Source organism: Balaenoptera ricei, chromosome 11 (genome assembly GCF_028023285.1).
Source record: "Balaenoptera ricei isolate mBalRic1 chromosome 11, mBalRic1.hap2, whole genome shotgun sequence".
NCBI classification, from domain to species: domain Eukaryota; kingdom Metazoa; phylum Chordata; class Mammalia; order Artiodactyla; family Balaenopteridae; genus Balaenoptera; species Balaenoptera ricei.
Window position 1 is genome coordinate 45,131,326 of NC_082649.1, and position 21,241 is coordinate 45,152,566.

The window sequence follows — 21,241 nt, forward strand, 5'->3', positions numbered from 1 at the left end:
GGTAGGGAATGCAAGGCCTTCTTTGGGGAAGAGCTGGTAGTTCAGCTTATAAGCTGGGGGCAGCCATAGGCAAGAAAGTCATCGAATCCTGGGGCCATGCTGTGAGAAGCTTTCAAATGTTTCTTGAATTAAAATGAATATAGAACTTTATATAAAATTAAAATAGAACTTTAAAAATACTGTCAAATGTTCCATTGCCAGTGTCTTAGTTCCCACTTATGTAAGCATTTTTCTGTTTGCAATAGACTAATTTTTTAAATTGTCCAAAGAAGTATTTAATATCACCTATTGTAGAAAAAGGGTCATTGACATTTAAGTTAAAAGAGGGCCAGTTTAAGACCAGGCCAAAGATGAAGCCAATAAAAGTGAAATAAAAACAAGACTAGCACAGAGGGGCGGTCTTGCACATAAAATTCTGATTGCAACGGATAACACATGTCTGGATTGTAAGACGAGGATAGGAGTTGCAGAGGGCAGCCTATTCGTAGTAGTCAGAAATGCTGCAGAAAATTGTAATGCTGTGCTCTTGCAAAATTGGGATCATATGGCATATGTGGTTTTACGTATTCTGCTCTGTTAACTTCATAGTATCCTGAACATTTTCCCAGGTCAATGGTGTTCAAAAAATATGTATTTTAAAAGTCTGTGTAATGTCTCATGATATGAACATACCATCATTTATTTAGTTTCCTGGGTTTTCATCCTTATAATGGTGCAATGACATTCCTTGGACACAAATTTTTGTGTCTATTTCTGGACAGATTCATGTAAGTGAAATACTTTGGTCAAACTGTATAAATTCTTTTAGGGCTCATAATACATATAACTATAGTATACTCCACAATTGTAGCACAGCAGTCAGTTCCTATGTGAGCCCATCGTATTGTGCTTTGCCCGATACTGAGTGTTTTCATTGTAAAATCTTTGCCAGTTTTGTAGGGGAAATTTTCTTTGCTGCCAATGATAAACATTTTTTCACACTTTATCATTAGTTGTTTTGTCTATGAATTATCTATTGCTATTCTTTTTCCATTTGTATCTTATGATTTTTTTCCCAATTAATTTACATAAGTTCTTTACATCTTGATGGTATTAGTCTTTTTTATATTATTTTTATTTATTTATTTTTTTAATTTTAATTTTTTAAATATTTATTTATTTATTTATTTGGCTGCATCGGGTCTTAGTTGTGGCAGGCGGGATCTCTCGTTGTGGTGTGCAGGCTCTTTGTTGTGGCGGGCGGGCTTCTCTCTAATTGTGACGTGGGCTCAATAGTTGCAGCGTGGGCTCTAGAGCCCAACCGGCTTAGTTACCCTGTGGCATGTGGGATCTCAGTTCCCCCACCAGGGATGGAACCTGCGTCCCCTGCATTAGAAGGCCCATTCTTAACCACTGGACCACCAGGGAAGTCCCTGATGTTATTTTTATAGTGAACTTTTCCCCTATTGTTATGACTGAAAAAATTTTTGTGATTTTTTTTTTTTAGATGCACAATTATATATTTGTATAGTCAAGTCTTTAGGTATTTTTCTTTGTAAGTTGTTATATTTAAATTCCTTCCCTATCCGGAGATCAGCTAAACATTCATATAAATGTTCTTATGGTCTGTGCTCCAGGTTTCTTCAGGCAGTCCTTAGGCTTCAGGTGTCTTTTTCAGGCCAGGTGATATTAGTTATGTGTTGAATAAGGAATTAAGGGGAGGCGCTGATATATTAGTGGAATTGGTACAGTGTGGTGGTTAGCACTGTGGTGCTTGGCATGTCTCCCAGACTTTGAACCTGGCTTTGCCATTTACTATGCGATCTTTGAAGTCACTTAACTTCTCTGTTGCACGGTTTCTTATCTGTAAAGCGGGTTAATAATAGAACCTACCTTAAATGGTTATGGAAATAAAATGAACTTATGTGTAAGTCACTTAGAACACGTCCTGGTACAAGGTCAGTGCCAGCCACAGTTTGGTCCATGCTGGGTAAGTGCTCTGAAGATTTACGTTATTTCAGTGCAGTTTGCATCTCTAAAACCTTGAGCATTTCAGAGGGCTCTTCACCTCCCATCTTTACTAGAGCCTCCCGCGGCCTCTTTTGTAAGCGAGACACGCCTCCTGGAGGCCACAGGCGAAGTTTATTTCCAGCTCTGAAAACCTTACGGCCCGCAGTCGGGAGCCGGTGTGGCTCCGGGTCCGCAGCCCTAGGGCACCTTCTCCCCAGCGCTCTGCACGTGCTCGCCGCTATGCCCCTCTGGGCCTGCTCTACTTTAGACGCCGAGCGATTTCTGGGTGCACGTGTGCATGATGCATGCGTTCTAGTTACTGCAGATCTTCTGCGGGCGCCCTGCACCAGGTGTGTGTAGGGGGTGCACTGGACGTAAATCTTTCCCCAGGGGAGGGCCTGCCGTCTAGGAGAAAACCCGACTAGGCATTGTACGTAGATGACCTAGGCATTGTACGTAGATGACCTAGAGTCTGCCTCCCCATCTGTAAGACGCGGGCCGTGCAGCTCCAAACCCTCAGAGATTACCCAGAGTCCCTAGCGGGGAGCCAGTGCCGGGCCTGCTCTCCGCCCACCGCCCCAGACAGCGCGGCTCCATGCACAGGAACTGCAGCTTACAAAGTGGACACAAATCCCGCGGCCCCTAGAGCGCCCCACTGAGCAAGCGCGGGCCCGCGCAGGTGGGCGGGACCTCTGGGGCGGGTTTGGTGATCCAGTCACTTCCGCTTCCGGTCCTGTACGAACTCTCCCGCCACCCGGGGAAAGCGCTTGCCGGGGTTTGTGTGTTTTCACGTCTGGTGTGGCTGGAGGTAGGAGAAGCCCCTGCGGGTTTGGGACGGACAGTAATCCTGGTTTTGAGGCTTGCGAGTCCAGAGAAGGGGGAGAGCACTTTGGGGCTCCGGGCGCAGAGGGTGGGTATCGCGTATTGGTGGCTTGTCCGGGCAGAGCCGCCGGTGCCGGGGCTGACAGACCGCACTGCGTGGGGGGCGGGAGGGCGGGAGCGGGGTGTCACTAGGCACCTGTGGACGCTCCTGAGAGGAGCTCCGACAGACGGGACCTGAAAGACAGTTGTCTGTTTCCCGGGGATGTAAGGGAGGAAGCGAGTAACTGGACCCTGCCCATGGAGTCTCTTATCTAGCCGGAATCTCCCGCGCTGTCCTCCAAATTCAGGATTGCTGCCCGTGTGAAATCTTAAATTGACTCTTGGGACTGCAGAGACCTAAGGGCGAAGGCACACAGACCTCTAGTGAGCAGGCAGCATCGCCTGCCGTTGATGTTGCAGGAGGCTAGGACCACTGCCTGCGTCTCCTCCAGCGCACACCTCTCCCCACCCCCTTTGCACAATTGTTACAGGTGTATTGTCGAAAGTCTGGAAGATACAGAAGACATCACTCAGGGACACTACTGTTAACACTTCGTGTGTGCTCTTCAACCTCAGTTTTTTTTCCCTTTACATGTGGAATTATTTTTTTGCATTTTTTTTTTAAAACTCCACTTTCCATCATTTCAACCATTTTATGTGCTTCCTTCCAAGGTAACAAGATGCAGTTTCTTGGAGGAAATCGGAGGAAACTGAGGTTGGCAGATGACCAGAGGAATGCTTGCTACCCACATAGCCTTCAGTTTTACTTGCAGCCGCCTTCTGGAAACATATCTTTAATAGAATTTGAAAACTTGGCTATCGATAGAGTTAAATGTGAGTGATTTGAATTAGAATTTGTATATTCTTGAGAACCTCACTTATACTTTGTGGGAATGAATTAGAGTAATTTATTTCCTTCATTCAACAAATATTTACTGAGGGTTTTCTGTTGAGATTTTGCTATTCATTCATTTATTCCTTGTACAGTGCCTGTTTATTGAGTGCCACTTTATTCTAGGTGGTAGGGATTTTGAGCTGAATAATGTAATTCTCATTTTCGTTGAAGCTGTATTCTAGTACATGGAGACAGATGCCCAAAATAATAATTATAGTTTAGTATTTTAAGTGCTCTAGTAGAGGTAACTAATAGTGCTACTGAAACATAGAGATGGGAGTGATTGTCCTAGTCTGATTAAGTAAAACTGAAGAGAAGTTGAAATGTGATCTGGACCTTGAAGGATGAGTAGCAATTTCTCAACAGAGAAGACGTGAAGGGTTTTTGAAAGCTGGGATAATGGCCTGTACAAAGGCTTGGAGGCATGAGAGAGAGTGTCATATTGGAGGGAACAGTGACAAGTTCAGGGTAGATGGAGAAGTATGGGCAAGCAAGGGCATTTTGTGCCAAGCTAATGGTGTAATATTGGGGTGTAAGAAGGATGTAGCAATTTTACTGGGGACCTACTTCTGTGTGTTGGTGGAAGAAAGAAATAAGTTAGGTGTAAACGGAAACAAATAACAGCACTATCTGTAGAGTTTATGTTCCACGATATCCTGGTGGGAAGATCAGAAGTAGAGGTGAGATACTGTTAATCATTCTTAGAGGAGCAGGGTGAGAACTGCTAGTACAGAATATCTGTATTACCTGTTTGTTGAATGAAAGGGAAGGCAAGGGAGAACGGGTTCTGGGAAGCTTAGCAGTGTCATATGCCTCATTGAGATTAAGGTGATGATTGAAAAGCGTCCCTTGGGTTTGGCACTTAGGAGGTGAGGTGGTAAGGCAGTGACAGGAAGGGAGAGATTGAAGGGATACTAAAGAGGTGTAATTGACAGGGTTTGGTGACTCTTGGGTATGAGGAGTGGTGGAACAGCGGGGGGTGGCTGAAGTTCCAGTGTGGATGATCTGGTGGATAGAAATTCTGCGGATGGAGGTGGGGTGGCAGGAAGAGGAGTGGGATTGAGGGGCAGAGAATGAGTTTGGTTCGTGATACCGTAATACGGAGGTACCTGGGGGACATGGGTTTATGTTCAGTATTCATTTTAGAAGTTTTTCGTTCTTGGATTAAAAAAAGTCTCTTTTCGGGCTTCCCTGGTGGCACAGTGGTTGAGAATCCGCCTGCCGATGCAGGGAACATGGGTTCGAGCCCTGGTCTGGAAAGATCCCACATGCCGCGGAGCAACTAGGCCCGTGAGCCACAACTACTGAGCCTGTGCGTCTGGAGCCTGTGCTCCGCAACAAGAGAGGCCGCGGTAGTGAGAGGCCCGCGCACCGCGATGAAGAGTGGCCCCCGCTCGCCGCAACTAGAGAAAGCCCTCGCACAGAAACTGAAGACCCAACACAGCCAAAAAAAAAAAAAAAGTCTCTTTTCATACCGATGGCAGAAGAATTCATCTGAGGAAGGGTTGACAGAGGCTTCAGGAACCTTTGGCCAGTGTGTAGCGTCTAGTCACGGTGGCTTGTTTGCTTCTTCACTGCTGTGTCTTCTCCTTTTCCATTTCATCAGGAAGGGAAGGGCTGTCTTCTGAGGAGCCTGTGCTGAGTCAGTGAAGCAGACTGTCTCACAGACGGCTCCACACGAGGGCTGCACACGCAGACACACTTCTGCATCCCTCAGCAGTGGTGCTCAGTCCATCAGTGATCTCCCCCCACCCCTCTCTCCCTTCTGGTTGAGAATCCCTGGTGTGAGATTATGCTGTGGGATGTGGGTATTTTCTGCACATGGTGGAGATTATCCTCTGGTAAACATGTATAACTTATATAATGTACTTGCAGAAAATAAAGCTTAAATATTGTCATCTTTTATAAACAAGTAATTATGGAATTGGTAGCCATAGATTTTATTTGTCTTGGATTTAGTTTTTTAAAATTATCTTGCATTTATTCGTTTTATACATTTCTTCTGTTTTTAAAATTTTTTCTAGTGCTAAAAGCAGTCGAGAATCTTGGTGTGAGCTATGTGAAAGGAAGTGAGCAGTACCAGAGTAAGCTAGAGATCGAGCTTCGGAAGCTTAAGTTTTCCTACAGAGTAAGTAAAAGAGGGAAAAAGATGTTTCTTTGGTTTGTGTATATTCATGTACTGGGTATCAGTTGTGGGAAAGGTCTTGTATTAGGCATAGGGCTTTAAAAAAGACTCTGCTGAAGGAACCTACTGTCCACTACGGGTGATTGACATGCAGTCAGACTACAGTGCTGCAGGGTTTCTTGACCTCGGGACTGTGGACATTTGGGGTATGATGATTCCTTGGTGCATTTAGGGGGCTCGCTGGCATCTCTGGCTTCTACCCAGTCCATGTCTCCAGACATTGCCAGATGTGCTTTGTGCATTACAGGGTGACGAACTCCCAAGAGCACAGAGAATTAGCTCAGGTTGGGGAGGTTTGGGAGGGCTTCCCACACCAGGTGGTGCTGGAACTGAATCTTGATGGATGTGATACAATTTTTGTTTTGGGAAGATGACTGCCAACAGCAGATGGACAGGGTCATCTTTGGTGGGGAAAACTAGTTAGGAACTTGGAGATGACGAGAGTGAATTGAATGGAGGGAAGAGGACTGATTGGAGAGATAGTGAGAGGGTAGAATCGGAAGATCTTAGCGACTGCAGAGAGAAGGGAGAGAAGAGTTCTGAATGACGCCCGGGTTTCTGGTGAGACAGCTGGCTGGATGGTGATGATATACAGGAGGGGAGGCAAGTCTTTTTAGAGGGAAGACACTGAGTTTAGTTCTTGACATGACTTTGAGGTGCTTGTGGAGCTGTCTGAGGCCAGCAGGGTGTGCACACGGATCTGGACTTGGGGACCCCTGGGGTGGGGGTGCACATTCAGGAGGAAGGTTGGCATCATCAGGGGTAGGTGAGGCACCCAGGGAAACATTTGAGTAAGAAGAGAAGGGGATGGAGGCCAGGATGTGAGGAATACAACATTCAGGTGGAGTGGAATGGGGGAAGTCTGGGAGGGCAATTGAGGAGGAGCTGCCTTGGGGTGGAGATCAGCCACCCTGGCAGCCAGGGAAGCTGGGGTCTCAGTACTGATGATCATGATACACAGGTAATGATACAACAGCACACATTCATATTCTTAACCATGTCCCAGAGTCTGTTCTAAGTGCATCACGTATATTAACTCATGTAATCCAGACAGCAGTCTTAGGAGGGTGGGTTCTGTCATCATCCCTCTTTATAGACAAGGAAACTGATATTGATAGGCTAGTAACTTGCCCAATCTCATAAGATGGAAAACGGTGCAGCCAAGATCTGAATCTAGATCTCTTGTCTTCATGGTGGAACAATTTCAGACACTTAGAACCAATAAGATGAGTTGTATAGAATCATCGGATTTATCAGCGGGGTGGAACCTTGTAGGTAGAGGCAGAAGCTGGAACAGTGGCGGTGTTTGGAGGAGAGAAGTGAGAGCTTGATGTGGAATACATCCTCTTCTAACGTGTAGCTGAAAAGATGGGGGAAGTAAGTCTGAGTGTAGAAAAAATTGAGGGAAAAAGAGAAGATACACACACAACAGCGGTTACTTGAACACGTTTATAAGCTGAGCAGAAAGATCTAGAAGAGAAAGAAGAGGAGGGAGCTTGAAGATACTTTGAGAGAGCATTTGATAAGTCAGGGTCCTTAGGAGGCAAGAGCAGATGGGCCATGGGGTTTCAGTGTAGGGATTAGCTTTATGTAGGAGGAAGGAGAGAGATTTGTCCACAGAGATGGAAGGGAAGGCAGTACAGCACGTGGCGGCAGGAGCTTGGGGCTGAAGGAGTTGGCCTGGGGGCCTTTATCTCCTATAAAGTAGGTGAGGTCATGTGATGAGAGAGAAGAAGGTGGTGTGGCGGGGAGCGCTGGCCACCTAGTGAAGATGGAAACAGCTTTCCTAAGACGTGGGGAAAGAGATGGTTACGGGCCAGATCCCAGCTCTGCTGCTTACAAGCTTTGTGACCTGGACAAAATTATATAACTTCTTTCTGCCTCAGTTTCCTCATCTTTAAAATAGGGATATAGTGGTGCCCACCTCATAGGGGTTTTCAAAGGATTATATGGGTTAATGGATTAAAAATGCTTATAACAGTGCCTGGTACCTTGGAAGTGCTCAGGACGTGTTTGCTCTGACTGTTGAGCTTGAATAAAGATGCCTTGGTGTTGGTAAAGGTCCAGTCGAGGTTAGAGGCTGTGAAATTTTAATGTTCCAAATTCCTGTAGTTGTATATATCTTTCCCAGAGGTTCTCAGCATTTGGGAACAGGACTGCAGAGTGTAGCTTTGGATTTATTTAGAATCTAGGTTTTGCCAAATGGTTGAAGTGAAAGCAGTTGAGGGTTGATGTGAGAAGTAGTGGAAGAGGTGAGTGCCTGGGTGTAGGCTGGATGAGAAGGAAAGTTAAGAAGAGGAAGAAAATAGTGGGGTCCAAACCCAGGAGGTATTGTTCAGTTCTGTTTCATCTGATTGCTAACCTAAGTAAAATGGTACTCATCCTGGGGAGCATATTATGAAATCTGTGTTATTGAAACTCCTGCTTTACCATTGGCTTATGCTGACTCAGTATTTCTTTACACCTTTTACTGTTCCGATGCATTTATTTTCTTCATGTGCCATTGTTTTTAAGGAAAACTTGGAAGATGAATATGAACCCCGAAGAAGAGATCACATTTCTCACTTTATTTTACGCCTTGCTTACTGCCAGTCGTGAGTATACCTTTGTCCTCCATGGTCAAGTCTGACATCTTGGGTTGTAAACTGGTCCAGGAGGGCTGACAGGTATTGTACTGATCATAGGAAATCCCAGGATAACGTCAGAAACCAGTGGCTCATGGGCGGAACACTGTTGCAGAGAATTGTTTGAAACAAGTTGTTTACTAAAAAATAAAAAAAAAATTATTTTGCAGGTTTTGCCTGTTAAAACACTTTTTACTTTATGGGAGAGACTCTTCATTTAGGATTTAAAATTAGGGGGGATTTCATTAGGAAGGACTTTTGATATTTTTTTTCCCCAGAAAAAAAGTGGTAGTATTTATAAGAAATAATGAATCAAACACATACTTGAATCTGCACAGGTTTTTAGATGTTGACATGTATGGGCTGGTGCCCATTAGATTAAGACCTTTTCTTTGGTAGTTGGTTTCTTATAAGTCAATAGCACCACTCAGAGGGAGAAGGAGTTAGTTGCTTTTTTTTTTAACTTTTTTTCCTGTATTAATTTTGGCTAAATTACATACTTATTATTATGTTTCTTTTCTGTTTCTTTTTGGTAATAGGCTTATCAAATGGGAATCTTGAATTGGTGACTATCCCAAGATAATAACTGAGAAATTATTGACCAGCTTTAGTCCCAGAGTTTTTCTTTTGTAAAAAATCACATGCAGTGTATGCAATTTATGCAGTAAATGAATTGCTGACAATGTGAAAGTCATTTGGGGAAAAAAAATTAAATCATATTTTACATGAAGTAGCATAATTATTTTACAACAACAATAATGCCCATCTGTCTTATAAATTAATGTTGTATGTTGACTTAAAAAATTGAGATATCTTAGTGCATATTAAATTTTGTGAAATTATAAGCTATAAAGCTGTAAGCAAAGTTTACTTTGCATAGTTTATCTGATCATAATCCATTCAGAGATAAAGTTACCTTTAAAAAGTTTTGATGTTTATTTGGCATTGACCGAAGGGATACCCCATTTTCTGATGTAAATGACTATTTTGCAGTTACATAAAAATAAGTGCACTGTTTTATGTTAGTTGATAATAATGCAGCTAGGCTCGAAGTATTCTGTATTTAATTCTTTTAATTTTATGTTCATAACACCTTTCTCCCCCATATTCTACTTATCCCAGGGAGATTGTGGCATGTGATATGTATTCACACTCTTATCATAATAGAGGACTTGATGCTTTTAACTTCAGTCTTTTGGCATCTTGCTCATGTTTGAATATTGTTTCATAGAAATTTCTTGGATTTAATAATCAGTGGACTTTTAAAATAGTCAGTGGACTTTTCACTTATAATTTTCTTGTCTCCATTTCAGTGAAGAGCTTAGGCGCTGGTTCATTCAACAAGAAATGGATCTCCTTCGATTTCGATTCAGTATTTTACCCAAGGACAAAATTCAGAGTTTCTTAAAGGATAGCCATTTGCAGTTTGAGGCTGTAAGTATATTTTTAAAGTCATTCCCGATTGTTATCACCGTTCGTCCCTCCCTTAAGTGTTGGTGTTAATGTGTGGTGTTTGTTCTCTTTACATTTTCTTCCTAAGTACCCACCTGAAACAATAGCTATTGGCTTTGCACAACAGTGAACCTCTCCCTTCCATAACTAGAAGAAAAGAGGCTCCTTAGTACCAGAGCTGCACATTTATTCAGTTGCTGTGTTAAATATGTGATTTATGAAAGCACAAAAAGGTTTAATTTATAAAAGTTTATCTTTAACCAGAATCTTCCAGGCCAAAAATTTAAAGCTAATAATGTTCTAAAGAAAACAGAGAAGTGGTAGTACTTATTTCCAACAATGAGGTTTGGGCGATAATACTTTATTTTAGAAGTCAGTTGTCGGTAAAATATCTGAATAGTTTTAAGGTATAGTTTTGTAGACAAATCTGAATGAGTTACATGTAGTAATTAAACAAAATAGAAGAAATGTTGGACACATATTTAGCAGGGATAATTATTGTGGGTGGAAATAGAATTTATGTCTTTTAGGTGAGTGTGCTGCAGTGGGAAGGGAGAAAAATTCTGTTTGGAAAACTTAGAGCAGTCAGATGGCAGTAGGATGGCTTGGGACTCTATTTGGGTGTTAGAATGGGTGTCTTGAGGCCAAATAAAGTAAAAAAAGTAGAAGTTGGAGTAGGTGAAGGACACTGTCCTGCTGAGAAGTGGATGTGCCCACTGCAGCAAGAACCAGGGTGGGTTATTTCATTGGGGGAAGGAGATTGTGTGAAGGGAAGTAAATAAACCTTTGGTGGACATTGAGTGTCTGTCATATGCCAGCAAGGCACTTTCCACAGTTTGTATCACTTCTCTGAACCCTGTGAGGGTTCTGAGTAACATCTACCTGGGCAGAGAAAAGTGTTGGTCCCAGAACCGTCTCACCCAAACCTCCTGCGTTTTCCACTTTGCTTAGAATGCTGATCCTTAGTGAAGTCCGTTACTGCTAATATCAGTTATAGTTCATTTGTCCTCTCATATTAAACATAATTTTTTTTGCCGTTGTTGAAATTATGGTTTTATTAGGTCTAGAAAAAGTGTTTGTGAGAAGATTTATTCTTTACTCTAGATTGTCTCAATAGATCAGGTACATTTTTTTAAGCAAAAACCATAATGTTTCTTTCTTTTTTTAAAAAACTTTTTTATTGAAGTATAACATCTATAGAAAAGTGCACAAATCATAACTGTCCAGCTCTGTGAAGTATCACAGAGGTTAAGAAAGAGAACATTGCTGTCACCCTGTGCTGCCTTGTGCCTCCTCTCATTTACTAACCCCGTCTCCCTCCTGATAACCACTATCCTGACTTTTAATATCATAAGTAATTCTGCCTGTCTTTGAACTTTACGTAAATAGTATTACATGGTATTTTTTTTTCCCCAGCTTTATTGAGATATAATGGACATACTAATGTTGTGTCACTTTAAGTGCACAGTGTGATGATACGTTGTGAAATGTTTACCACAATAAGGTTAGTTAACACATCTTTCACCTCACATCATTACCATTTTGTTGTTGTGGTGAGAACCTTTAGAATCAACTCTCATAGTAGCTGTACGTGAGATCCCTAGAGCTTATTCCTCTTATAACTGGACGTTTGTGCCCTGTGACCAGCGTCTCCTTGTCTGCTCTGCCGCCCAGCCCCTGGCAACCACTGCTTTACTCTCTGAGTTGGACTTTTTTAGATTCCACATATAAGTGAGATCACAAGTATAATTTTTTATAATCGCCTTATTGAGATAGAATTTACATACCTTGAACTTCACTCTTTTAAAACGTACAATTTGTTGGTTTTTAATATAGTCATAGAGTTGTGCAACCATCACCATCTAATTTTAGAACATTTTAGTTACCCTAAAAAAGAAACCTGTGCCCGGTAGTCGTCCCTCTTGATTTCTCACTCTGTCATCCCTTGGCAACAGCTAATCTGCTTTCTGTCTCTGTGAATTTGCCTATTCTGGACATTTCATATAAGTGGACATTTCATATAACTTGTGATCTTTTGTTACTGGCTTCTTTCACTTAGCATAATATTTTCAAGTTTCATCTATGTTGTATATGTAGCATGTATCAGTACTTCATTTTATATTCATTTCTCTATTCAATAGTTGATGGACATTGGGTTATTTCTACATTTTAGCTATTATGAATAATGCTGCAGTGAATATTTGCATACACATATTTGTGTGGATATCTTTTTATTTGTTTCAGATATATATAATACTTGGGAGTGGGATTGCTAAGTTATAGGGTAATTCTGTATTTAAACTTTCGAGGAACTGCCAAACTGTTTTCCAGAGTGCCTGCACCATTGTACGTCTCACTAGTGTGTGAGGAGGGTTCTAGTTGCTTCACATTCTCCAGCAATTGTTGCTGTCTGTTTTTTTTTTTTTGAATATAGTCATCCTGGTGGGTGTGAAGTGATACTTCACTGTGGTTTTGATTTTCATTTCCCTAGTGACTGATGACGTTGAACATCTTTTCATGTGCTATTTGATTATTTGTATATTTTCTTTGGAGAAATATCTATTCATATCCTTTGTCTGTTTTTTATTTGAGTTATCTTTTTATTGTTGAGTGTTACATATTCTTTCCATATTCTGGATACAAGTCCACTATAAGATATGTGATTTACAGATTTTTTCCTCCCATTCTGAGGGTTGTCATTTCATTTTCTTGGTAAGATCATTTTTTAAAAAAACATTTTATTTATTTATTTATTATATTTTTGGCTGTGTTGGGTCTTCACTGCTGCGCACAGGCTCTCTCTAGTTGTGGCGAGTGGGGGCTATTCTTTGTTGCAGCGCGCAGGCTTCTCATTGCGGAGCTCAGGCTCTAGGCACGAGGGCTTCAGTAGTTGTGGCACGCAGACTTCAGTAGCTGTGGCTCGCAGGCTCTAGAGTGCAGGTTCAATAGTTGTGGCTCACGGCTTAGTTGCCCCGTGGCATGTGGGATCTTCCCGGACCAGGACTCTAACCCGTGTCCCCTGCATTGGCAGGCAGATTTTTAACCACTGCGCCACCAGGGAAGTCGCTGTTTTTATCTTTTGTTACTTGTGTTTTTATTGTCGGATCTAAAAAGGATTTGCCTAATGGAAGGTCATGAAGATTTACTCCTATGGTTTTTCTCTAAGAGTTTTATAGTTTTGGTCCTTATATTTAGGTCTGTTTAGGTCTATTTACACTTTGAGTTAATTTCTGTGTATGGTGTGAAGTAGGGGCCCAACTTCATTCTTTTGCATGTGGATATCGAGTTGTCCCAGCGTCATTTGTTGAAATGGCTATTCTTTTCTCTTTGAATTGTTTTTTCACTCTTGTCAAAAGTCATTTGACCATAAATGGACTCAGTTTTGTTAGTTAGAGCTGTGTGTCTCTCCTATGTCGGTACTGTGTGCTCTTGAATATTGATTCCTGTAGTTTTGTAATAAGATTTGAAATTGAGAAGTGTGAATCTTCTCACCTTGTTCTTCTTTTTCAAGATTATTTTGGCTCTTCTGGGTTCCTTGCATTTTATGAGTTTTAGGATCAACTTGTCAGTTTCTACCAATAAACCAGCTGAGGTTCAGGTTTAGGATTATGAAGACTATGTGGATCAATTTGGGGAGCAGTGCTATCTTAATATTAAGTCTTCTGATCCATGAACGTGGAAATTTTTTCTGTTTCTTCAGATCTTTAATTTTTTTCAACAAAATTGTGTTCTTTTGTTAAATTTATACCTAAGTATTTTATTCTTTAATGTCATTGTAAGTGGAGTTGTTTTCTTTATTTCATTTTTGAAATGTTCATTGCTAGTGTATAGAAATCCAATTGATTTTTGTATATTGATCTGGTATCTTGCACCCTTACAAAATCATTTATTCTAATAGTTTTTAGTGGATTCCTTAGGAGATTACGTCTCTTATAAAGAAATAATCCTTACTTTTCAATCTGGAGGCTTTTTATTTATTTTTGCTTATTTTCCCAGGCTCGGATCTCCAGTACAGTGTTGAATAGAAGTGGCAATAGTGGACATGCTTGTCTTGTTCCTGATTTTAGGGGGAAAGCATTCAGTCTTTTTTTACCAGGACATATGATGTTAGCTGTGGGGTTTTTGTAGATGCCCTTTACCAGATTGAGGAAATCTCTTTCTGATTTTAGTTGAGCATTTTCATCATGAAAGGGTGTTGGATTTTGTGCTTTTTCTGCACCTTTTGAAAAGATCATAGGGCTTTGTCCTTTATTTTATTAATATGGGGTGTTACATTAATTGAGTTTTGGATGTTAAACCAGCCTTGTTGGGATATTCCTGGGATAAATCCCCCTTGGCTGTATTGTATGATCCTTTTAATATGTTGCTGCATTTGATTTGCTAGTCTTTTGTGGAGGATTGTGTTTATTGGTAAGGGATATTAGTCTGTAGTTTTCCTATGATGTCTTTGTCTGGTTTTGGTATCAGGGTAACATGGGTCTCATATAGTGAATTGAGAAGTGTCTCTTTCTGTTCTATTTTTGGGAAGAAGTTGTGAAAGATTGGTGTTAATTTTTTAAAAGCGTTTGCTAGAATTTACCAGTGATCTGTCTAGGTATAGGCTTCTCTTTGTGGGGTGTTTTAAAATTGCTGATTCATTCTCTACTTGTTGTCGATCTGTTCAAATTTTCTAATTCTTTAGACAGTTGTGGTAATTCCTGTTTTCTAGAAATTTGTCCATTTCATCTGTTATCTAATTGATGCATACAGTTGTTCATAGTGTTCCCTTATAATCCTTTTCATTTCTAAAGATTGGTTATGATATCCTCTCTTTCATTCTTGATTTTACCCATTTAAATCTTTTTTTTTTGATCATTTAAGTACAGGTTTGTCAATTTTGTTGATCTTTTCAAATAACTTTTGGTTTTGTTTTTTTCTCTATTGTTTTTCTATTCCTTATTTCTTTAATTACTCTTTATTATTATCAATTAACAATTTTCATTATTTCCTTCCTTCTGCTTGCTTAGGGTTTAGTTTGCTCTTCACATTTAGTTTCTTAAGGTGGAAGTTTAAGTTACTGATTCAAGGTGTTCTTTTTTTTCTTTTTAATTGTAATATAATTGACGTACAATATTAGGTTAGTTTCAGGAGTCCTACATAATGATTTGGCATTTGCATATATTATGAAATGATCACCACAATGTCTAGTAACCATCTGTTCCCATAGAAAGTTACTACAACATTATTGACTATATTCCTTAATCACATCTCCATGACTTATTTGTTATCTCGTAATCCCTTTTACCTATTTCACCCACCTCCTGCCCCCTGCCTTTTGGCAAACAGGTGTTTGTTCTCTGTATCTATGAGTCTGTTTTCATTTTATTTTCTTTGTTAGTTTTGTTATTTTAGATTGCACATGTAAATAAGATCATACCATGCTTGTTTTTCTCTGTTTGACTTATTTCACTTAGCATAATATCCTCTAGATCCATCTGTGTTGTCGCAAATGGCAGTGGCTAAGTAATATTCCATTGTGTATATATATGCATACACACCGTATCTTCTTTATTCATTCCTCTCTCAATGGATACTTAGGTTGCTTCCATATCTAGATTAAGGTAAATAATGCTGCAATAAACATTGGAATGCATATATCTTTTCAAACTAGTGTTTTTGCTTTCTTCAGGTGACTACCCAGAAGTTAAATTGCTGGATGATGGAAGTTCTATTTTTAATTTATTGAGGAATCTCCATACTGTTTTCCATAGTGGCTGCACCAACTTATAATCCCATCAAGAGTGCACAAGGACTCCCTTTTCTGCATATCCTCACCAACACTTGTTACTTGTCTTTTTAATGGTACCAATTTTGACAAGTATGAGGTGATATCTCCTTGTGGTTTTGGTATGCATTTCCCTGATGAGTAGTGATGTTGAGCATCTTCTCATGTGCCTGTTGGCCATCCGTATGTCTTCTTTGGAAGCATGTCTATTCAGCTTGTCTTTTCATTTTTTAATCTGGTTGTTTGTTTGTTTGTTTGTTTCTGTGATGTTGAATTGTGTGAATTCTTTGTATATTTTGGATATTAACCTTTATCAGCTATATTGTTAAAATATCTTCTCCCATTCAGTAAGTTGCCTTTCTGTTTTCTTGATAGTTTCCTTTGTTGTCCAAAAGCTTTTAAGTTTAATGTCACATTTGTTTATTTTTGCTTTTGTTTCCCTTGCTTGAGGAGACATATTCAAAAAAATATTGCTAAGACCAACGTCAAAGAATGTACTGCCTATGTTTTCTTCCTGGAGTTTTATGGTTTCAGATCTTACATTTAAGTCTTATTCCATTTTGAGTTTATTTTTGTGCATGGTGTGAGAAAGTAGTCCAGTTTGATTCTTTTGCATGTACCTGTCCAGTTTTCTCAACACCACTTATTGAAGAGGCTATATTTTCCGCATTGTATATTCTTGAAACCTTTGTTTTAGATTAATTGACCACATAAGTGTGGGTTTATTTCTGGACGCTCTATTCTGTCCCATTGATCTATGTATCTGCTTTTGTGCCAGTACAATACTGTTTTGATTACTGTAGCTTTGTAATATAGCTTGAAATCAGGGAGCATGATACCTCCAGTTTTGTTTTACTTTTTTAAGATTGTTTTGGCTATTTGGGATCTTTTGTGTTTCCATACAAACTTTAGAATTATTTGTTTTAGTGCTGTGAAAAATGCCACTGGTATTTTGATAGAGATTGCTTTGACTCTGTAAGTTGCCTTAGGTAGTATGGTCATTTTAACAATATTAATTCTTCCACTCCATCAGCATGCTTTATCATTCCATTTGTTTGTGTCATCTTTAGTTTCTTTCATCAGTGTCTTATAGTTTTCTGAGTACAGGTCTTTTACCTTCTTGGTTATATTTACTCTCTTAGGTATTTTATTCTTATGGATGCAATTGTAAGTGAGATTGTTTTCTTAATTTCTCTTTCTGATAGTTCATTGTTAGTGTATAGAAATGCAATAGATTTCTGTATATTAATCTTGTATTCCTCAACTTTACTGGATTCATTTATTAGTTCTAACAGTTTTTCAGTGACATCTTTAGGATTTTCTGTATATGCATCACGTCATCTGTCAACAGTGACAGTTTTACTTCTTCCTTTACAATTTGAATTCCTTTTATTTCTTTTTTTTGTCTGATTGCTGTGGCTAGGACTTCCAATACTATGTACAATGAAAGTGGCGAGAGTGGACGCTCTTTTCCTGTTCCTGATCTTAAAGGAAATGCTTTCAGCTTTTCACTGTTGAGTATGATGTTGGCTGTAGGTTTGTCATATCGGGCCTTTATTACGTTGAGGTATATTCCTTCTATACCCTCTTTGTTGAGCGTTTTTATCATAAATCATTGTTGAATTTTGTCAAAAGCCTTTTCAGCATCTACTGAGATGATCATACAATTTTTATTCTTTGTTAGTTGCACATCACATTAATGGATTTGCAGATACTGCAGCATCCTTGCATGTCTGGGGTAAATCCCATTTGATCATAGTGTATGCTTCTTTTACTGTATTGTTGAATTTGTTTTGCTAATATTTTGTTGAGGATTTGTATCTGTGTTCATCACTGATTTTTTTTTTTTTTATTTGTGGTGTCTTTGTCTTGTTTTGCTATCATGGTAATGCTGGCCTCATTAAATGAGTTCAGAAATATTCCTTCCTCTTCAGTTATTTGGAGTAGTTTGAGAAGGATAGGTTTTAGGTCTTCTTTAAATCTTTGGTAGAGTTCACCTGTGTTGCCATCAGGTCCTGGACATTTGTTTGCTGGGAGATTTTTGATTACTGATTCAATTTTAATACTGATAATTGGTCTGTTCACATTTTCTATTTTTTCCTGATTCAGTCTTGGGAGATTGTACATTTCTAGAAATTTATCCATTCTTTCTACGTTGTCCATTTTATTGGTGTATAATTGTTTGTAGTAATCACTTATGATCCTTTGTATTTCTGTGAAGTTGTAACTTTTCCTCTTTTGTTTAATATTTTATTTATTTGGGTCCTCTCTTTCTATCTTGATGAGTCTGGCTAGAGGTTTGTCAATTTTGTTTATATTTTCAAAGAACCAGTTCTTAGTTTCATTGATCTTTTCTAATTTTTTAGTTAGTCTCTATTTCATTTATTTTTGCTCTGATTTTTATTATTTCTTTCTTTCTACTAATTGAGTTTTGTTTGTTTTTCTACTTCCTTTAGGTGTAAGGTTAAATTGTTTTGAGATTTTTCTTGTTTCTTGAGGTAGATTTATATCACTATAAACTTCCCTCTTAGAGCTGCTTTTGCAGTATCCCATAGATTTTGGATTGTTTTGTTTCCCTTTCACTTGTCTCCATGTAATTTAACTTTCTCTTTGATTTCTTCAGGGACCCATTGGTTGTTTAGTAGCATGTTGTTTAGACTCCATGTATTTAGGGTTTTTGGTATTTTTTTTCTTATACTTGATTTCTAGTCTCATAGTGTTGTGGTCGGAAAAGATGCTTGATATGAGTTCAGTCTTCTTAAATTTTTTGGAACTATTTTGTTGCCTAGCATGTGATCTGTCCTGGGGAATGTTTTATGTGCACTTGAAAAGAATGTATTCTGCTTTTGGATGGATTGCTCTCTATATATCTGTTAAGTTCATCTGTTCTTATGTGTCATTGAATGCCAGTGTTTCCTTAATGAGTTTCTGTATGGATGATCTGTCCCTTAATGTGAGTGTTAAAGTCCCCTAATATTATTCTGTTACTGTCTCTTTATGTTTATTAATACTTGCTTTTTTGTATTTAGGTGCTCCCATGTGGGGTGTATATGTATTTACAGTTGTTATATCTTCTTACTGCATTGATCCCTTGATCGTTATGTAATGTTCTTCTTTGTCTCTTGTTACAGTCTTTGTTTTAAAGTCTATTTTGTCTGATATAAGTATTGCTACCCTAGCTTTCTTTTTGTTTCCATTTGAACTGTGTCTCCGTTTCTGTAGTTTGGCCCTCCCACCGTTTGTGAAATTTCATGATGATGTCTGAATTGTTTTTCGTTCTCGGATGGGAACACCATGGGCCCTTTAATCTGAATACTTGGCTTCTTCTGTTCAGAACATTTCTTTTTGTTATGGATTTGATCATTTCTTCCCTTTTGTTTTTCATTGCTCTTTCTTTATAATTTCTTGTTTGTTAGAATTTGGACCTCCTGGATTTCTCCTCTTATTTTCTTTTTTGATTTAACATCCAGTTTATCTTTTTATTTTATTTTCTAGGAAAGTTCTTCAACTGTTTTATAAATCTCTTTTTTTCCCCCTGCTTTCCTGTCTTTAATTTCTATATATTTATTTTTTTTTTATTTTAAATTTTTATACAATTTTTAAAGGTTACTTTCCATTTACAGTTATTACAAAGTATTGGTTGAATTCCTTGTGTTGTACAGTACATCCTTGAGCCTATCTTATACTCAATAATTTATGTCTCCCACTCCCCCACTCCTATATTGTCCCTCACACCCCCCCCGCCTCCCTTGCTGGTAACCATGTATAAATGATATCATAACAGTATTTGTCTTTCTCTGTCTGACTTATTTCACTTAGCATAATGTCCTCCAAGTCCAGGCATGTTGCTGCAAATGGCAAAATTTCATTCTTTTTCATGGCTGAGTAGTATTCCATTGTGTGTATCCATTCATGTGTTGATGGGCACTTAGATTGCTTCCATATCTTAGCAATTCTAAATAATGTTGCTATGAACATTAGGGTGCATGTATCATTTTGAATGAGTGTTTTTGTTTTTTTCAGATATATACCCAGGGGTGGAATTGCCAGGTCATCTGGTAGTTCTATTTTTAGTTTTTTCAGAAATCTCCATACTGTTTTCCCCAGCGGCTGCACCAATTTGCATTCCCATCAACAGCGTACAAGGGTTCTCTTTTCTCCGCATCCTTGCCAACATTTATTGTGTTTTTTTTTTTTGATGTCCTGTCTTTAATTTCTTTTTTTTTTTATGCTTTCATTTTATTTTTTTATACAGCAGGTTCTTATTAGTCATTGATTTTATACACATCAGTGTATACATGTCAATTCCAATCTCCCAATTCATCACACCACTACCCCACCCCCCCAGCCGCTTTCCCCCCTTGGTGTCCATACGTTTTTCTCTACATCTGTGTCTCAATTTCTGCCCTGCAAACCCGTTCATCTGTACCATTTTTCTAGGTTCCACATATATGCGTTAATATACGATATTTGTTTTTCTCTTTCTGACTTACTTCACTCTGTATGACAGTCTAGATCCATCCACGTTTCAACAAATGACCCAATTTTGTTCCTTTTTATGGCTGAGTAGTATTCCATTGTATATATGTACCACATCTTCTTTATCCATTCGTCTGTCGATGGGCATTTAGGTTGCTTGCATGTTCTGGCTGTTGTAAATAGTGCTGCAGTGACCATTGGGGTACATGACTCTTTTTGAATTATGGTTTTCTCTGGGTATATGCCCAGTAGTGGGATTGCTGGGTAGTATGGTAGTTCTATTTTTAGTTTTTTAAGGAACCTCCGTACTGTTTTCCATAGTGGCTACGTCAATTTACATTCCCACCAGCAGAGCAAGAGGGTTCCCTTTTCTCTACACCCTCTCCAGCATTTGTTGTTTGTAGATTTTCTGATGATGGCCATTCTAACTGGTGTGAGGTGATACCTCTTTGTAGTTTTGATTTGCATTTCTCTAATAATTAGTGATGTTGAGCAGCTTTTCATGTGCCTATTCGCCATCTGTATGTCTTCTTTGGAGAAATGTCTATTTAGGTCTTCTGCCCATTTTTGGATTGGGTTGTTTGTTTTTTTAATATTGAGCTGCATGAGCTGTTTATGTATTTTGGAGATTAATCCTTTGTCTGTTGTTTTGTTTGCAAATATTTTCTCCCATTCTGAAGGTTGTCTTTTCGTCTTGTTTATGGTTTCCTTTGCTGTGTAAAAGCTTTGAAGTTTCATTAGGTCCCATTTGTTTATTTTTGTTTTTATTTCCATTACTCTAGGAGGTGGATCAAAAAAGATCTTGCTGTGATTTATGTCAAAGAGTGTTCTTCCTATGTTTTCCTCTAAGAGTTTTATAGTGTCCGATCTTACATTTAGGTCTCTAATCCATTTTGAGTTTATTTTTGTGTATGGTGTTAGGGAGTGTTCTAATTTCATTCTTTTACATGTAGCTGTCCAGTTTTCCCAACACCACTTATTGAAGAGACTGT

At 39.0% G+C, this 21,241-nt stretch overlaps 1 protein-coding gene across 2 annotated transcripts in view; it reads left to right on the plus strand.

Annotated features, from left to right (window-relative positions):
- The first annotated feature begins 2,724 nt into the window (after positions 1-2,724).
- Positions 2,725-21,241, plus strand: part of PRIM2 (DNA primase subunit 2) — a 313,191-nt gene continuing 294,674 nt past the window's right edge. For both annotated transcript variants that reach the window (XM_059937545.1, XM_059937546.1), the window contains exons 1-5: positions 2,725-2,797; positions 3,523-3,684; positions 5,770-5,873; positions 8,445-8,524; positions 9,868-9,988. In XM_059937545.1, coding sequence (XP_059793528.1) covers positions 3,531-3,684; positions 5,770-5,873; positions 8,445-8,524; positions 9,868-9,988 — 459 coding nt within the window. In that variant the 5' untranslated portion in view covers positions 2,725-2,797; positions 3,523-3,530. The remainder of the gene's footprint in view (positions 2,798-3,522; positions 3,685-5,769; positions 5,874-8,444; positions 8,525-9,867; positions 9,989-21,241) is intronic.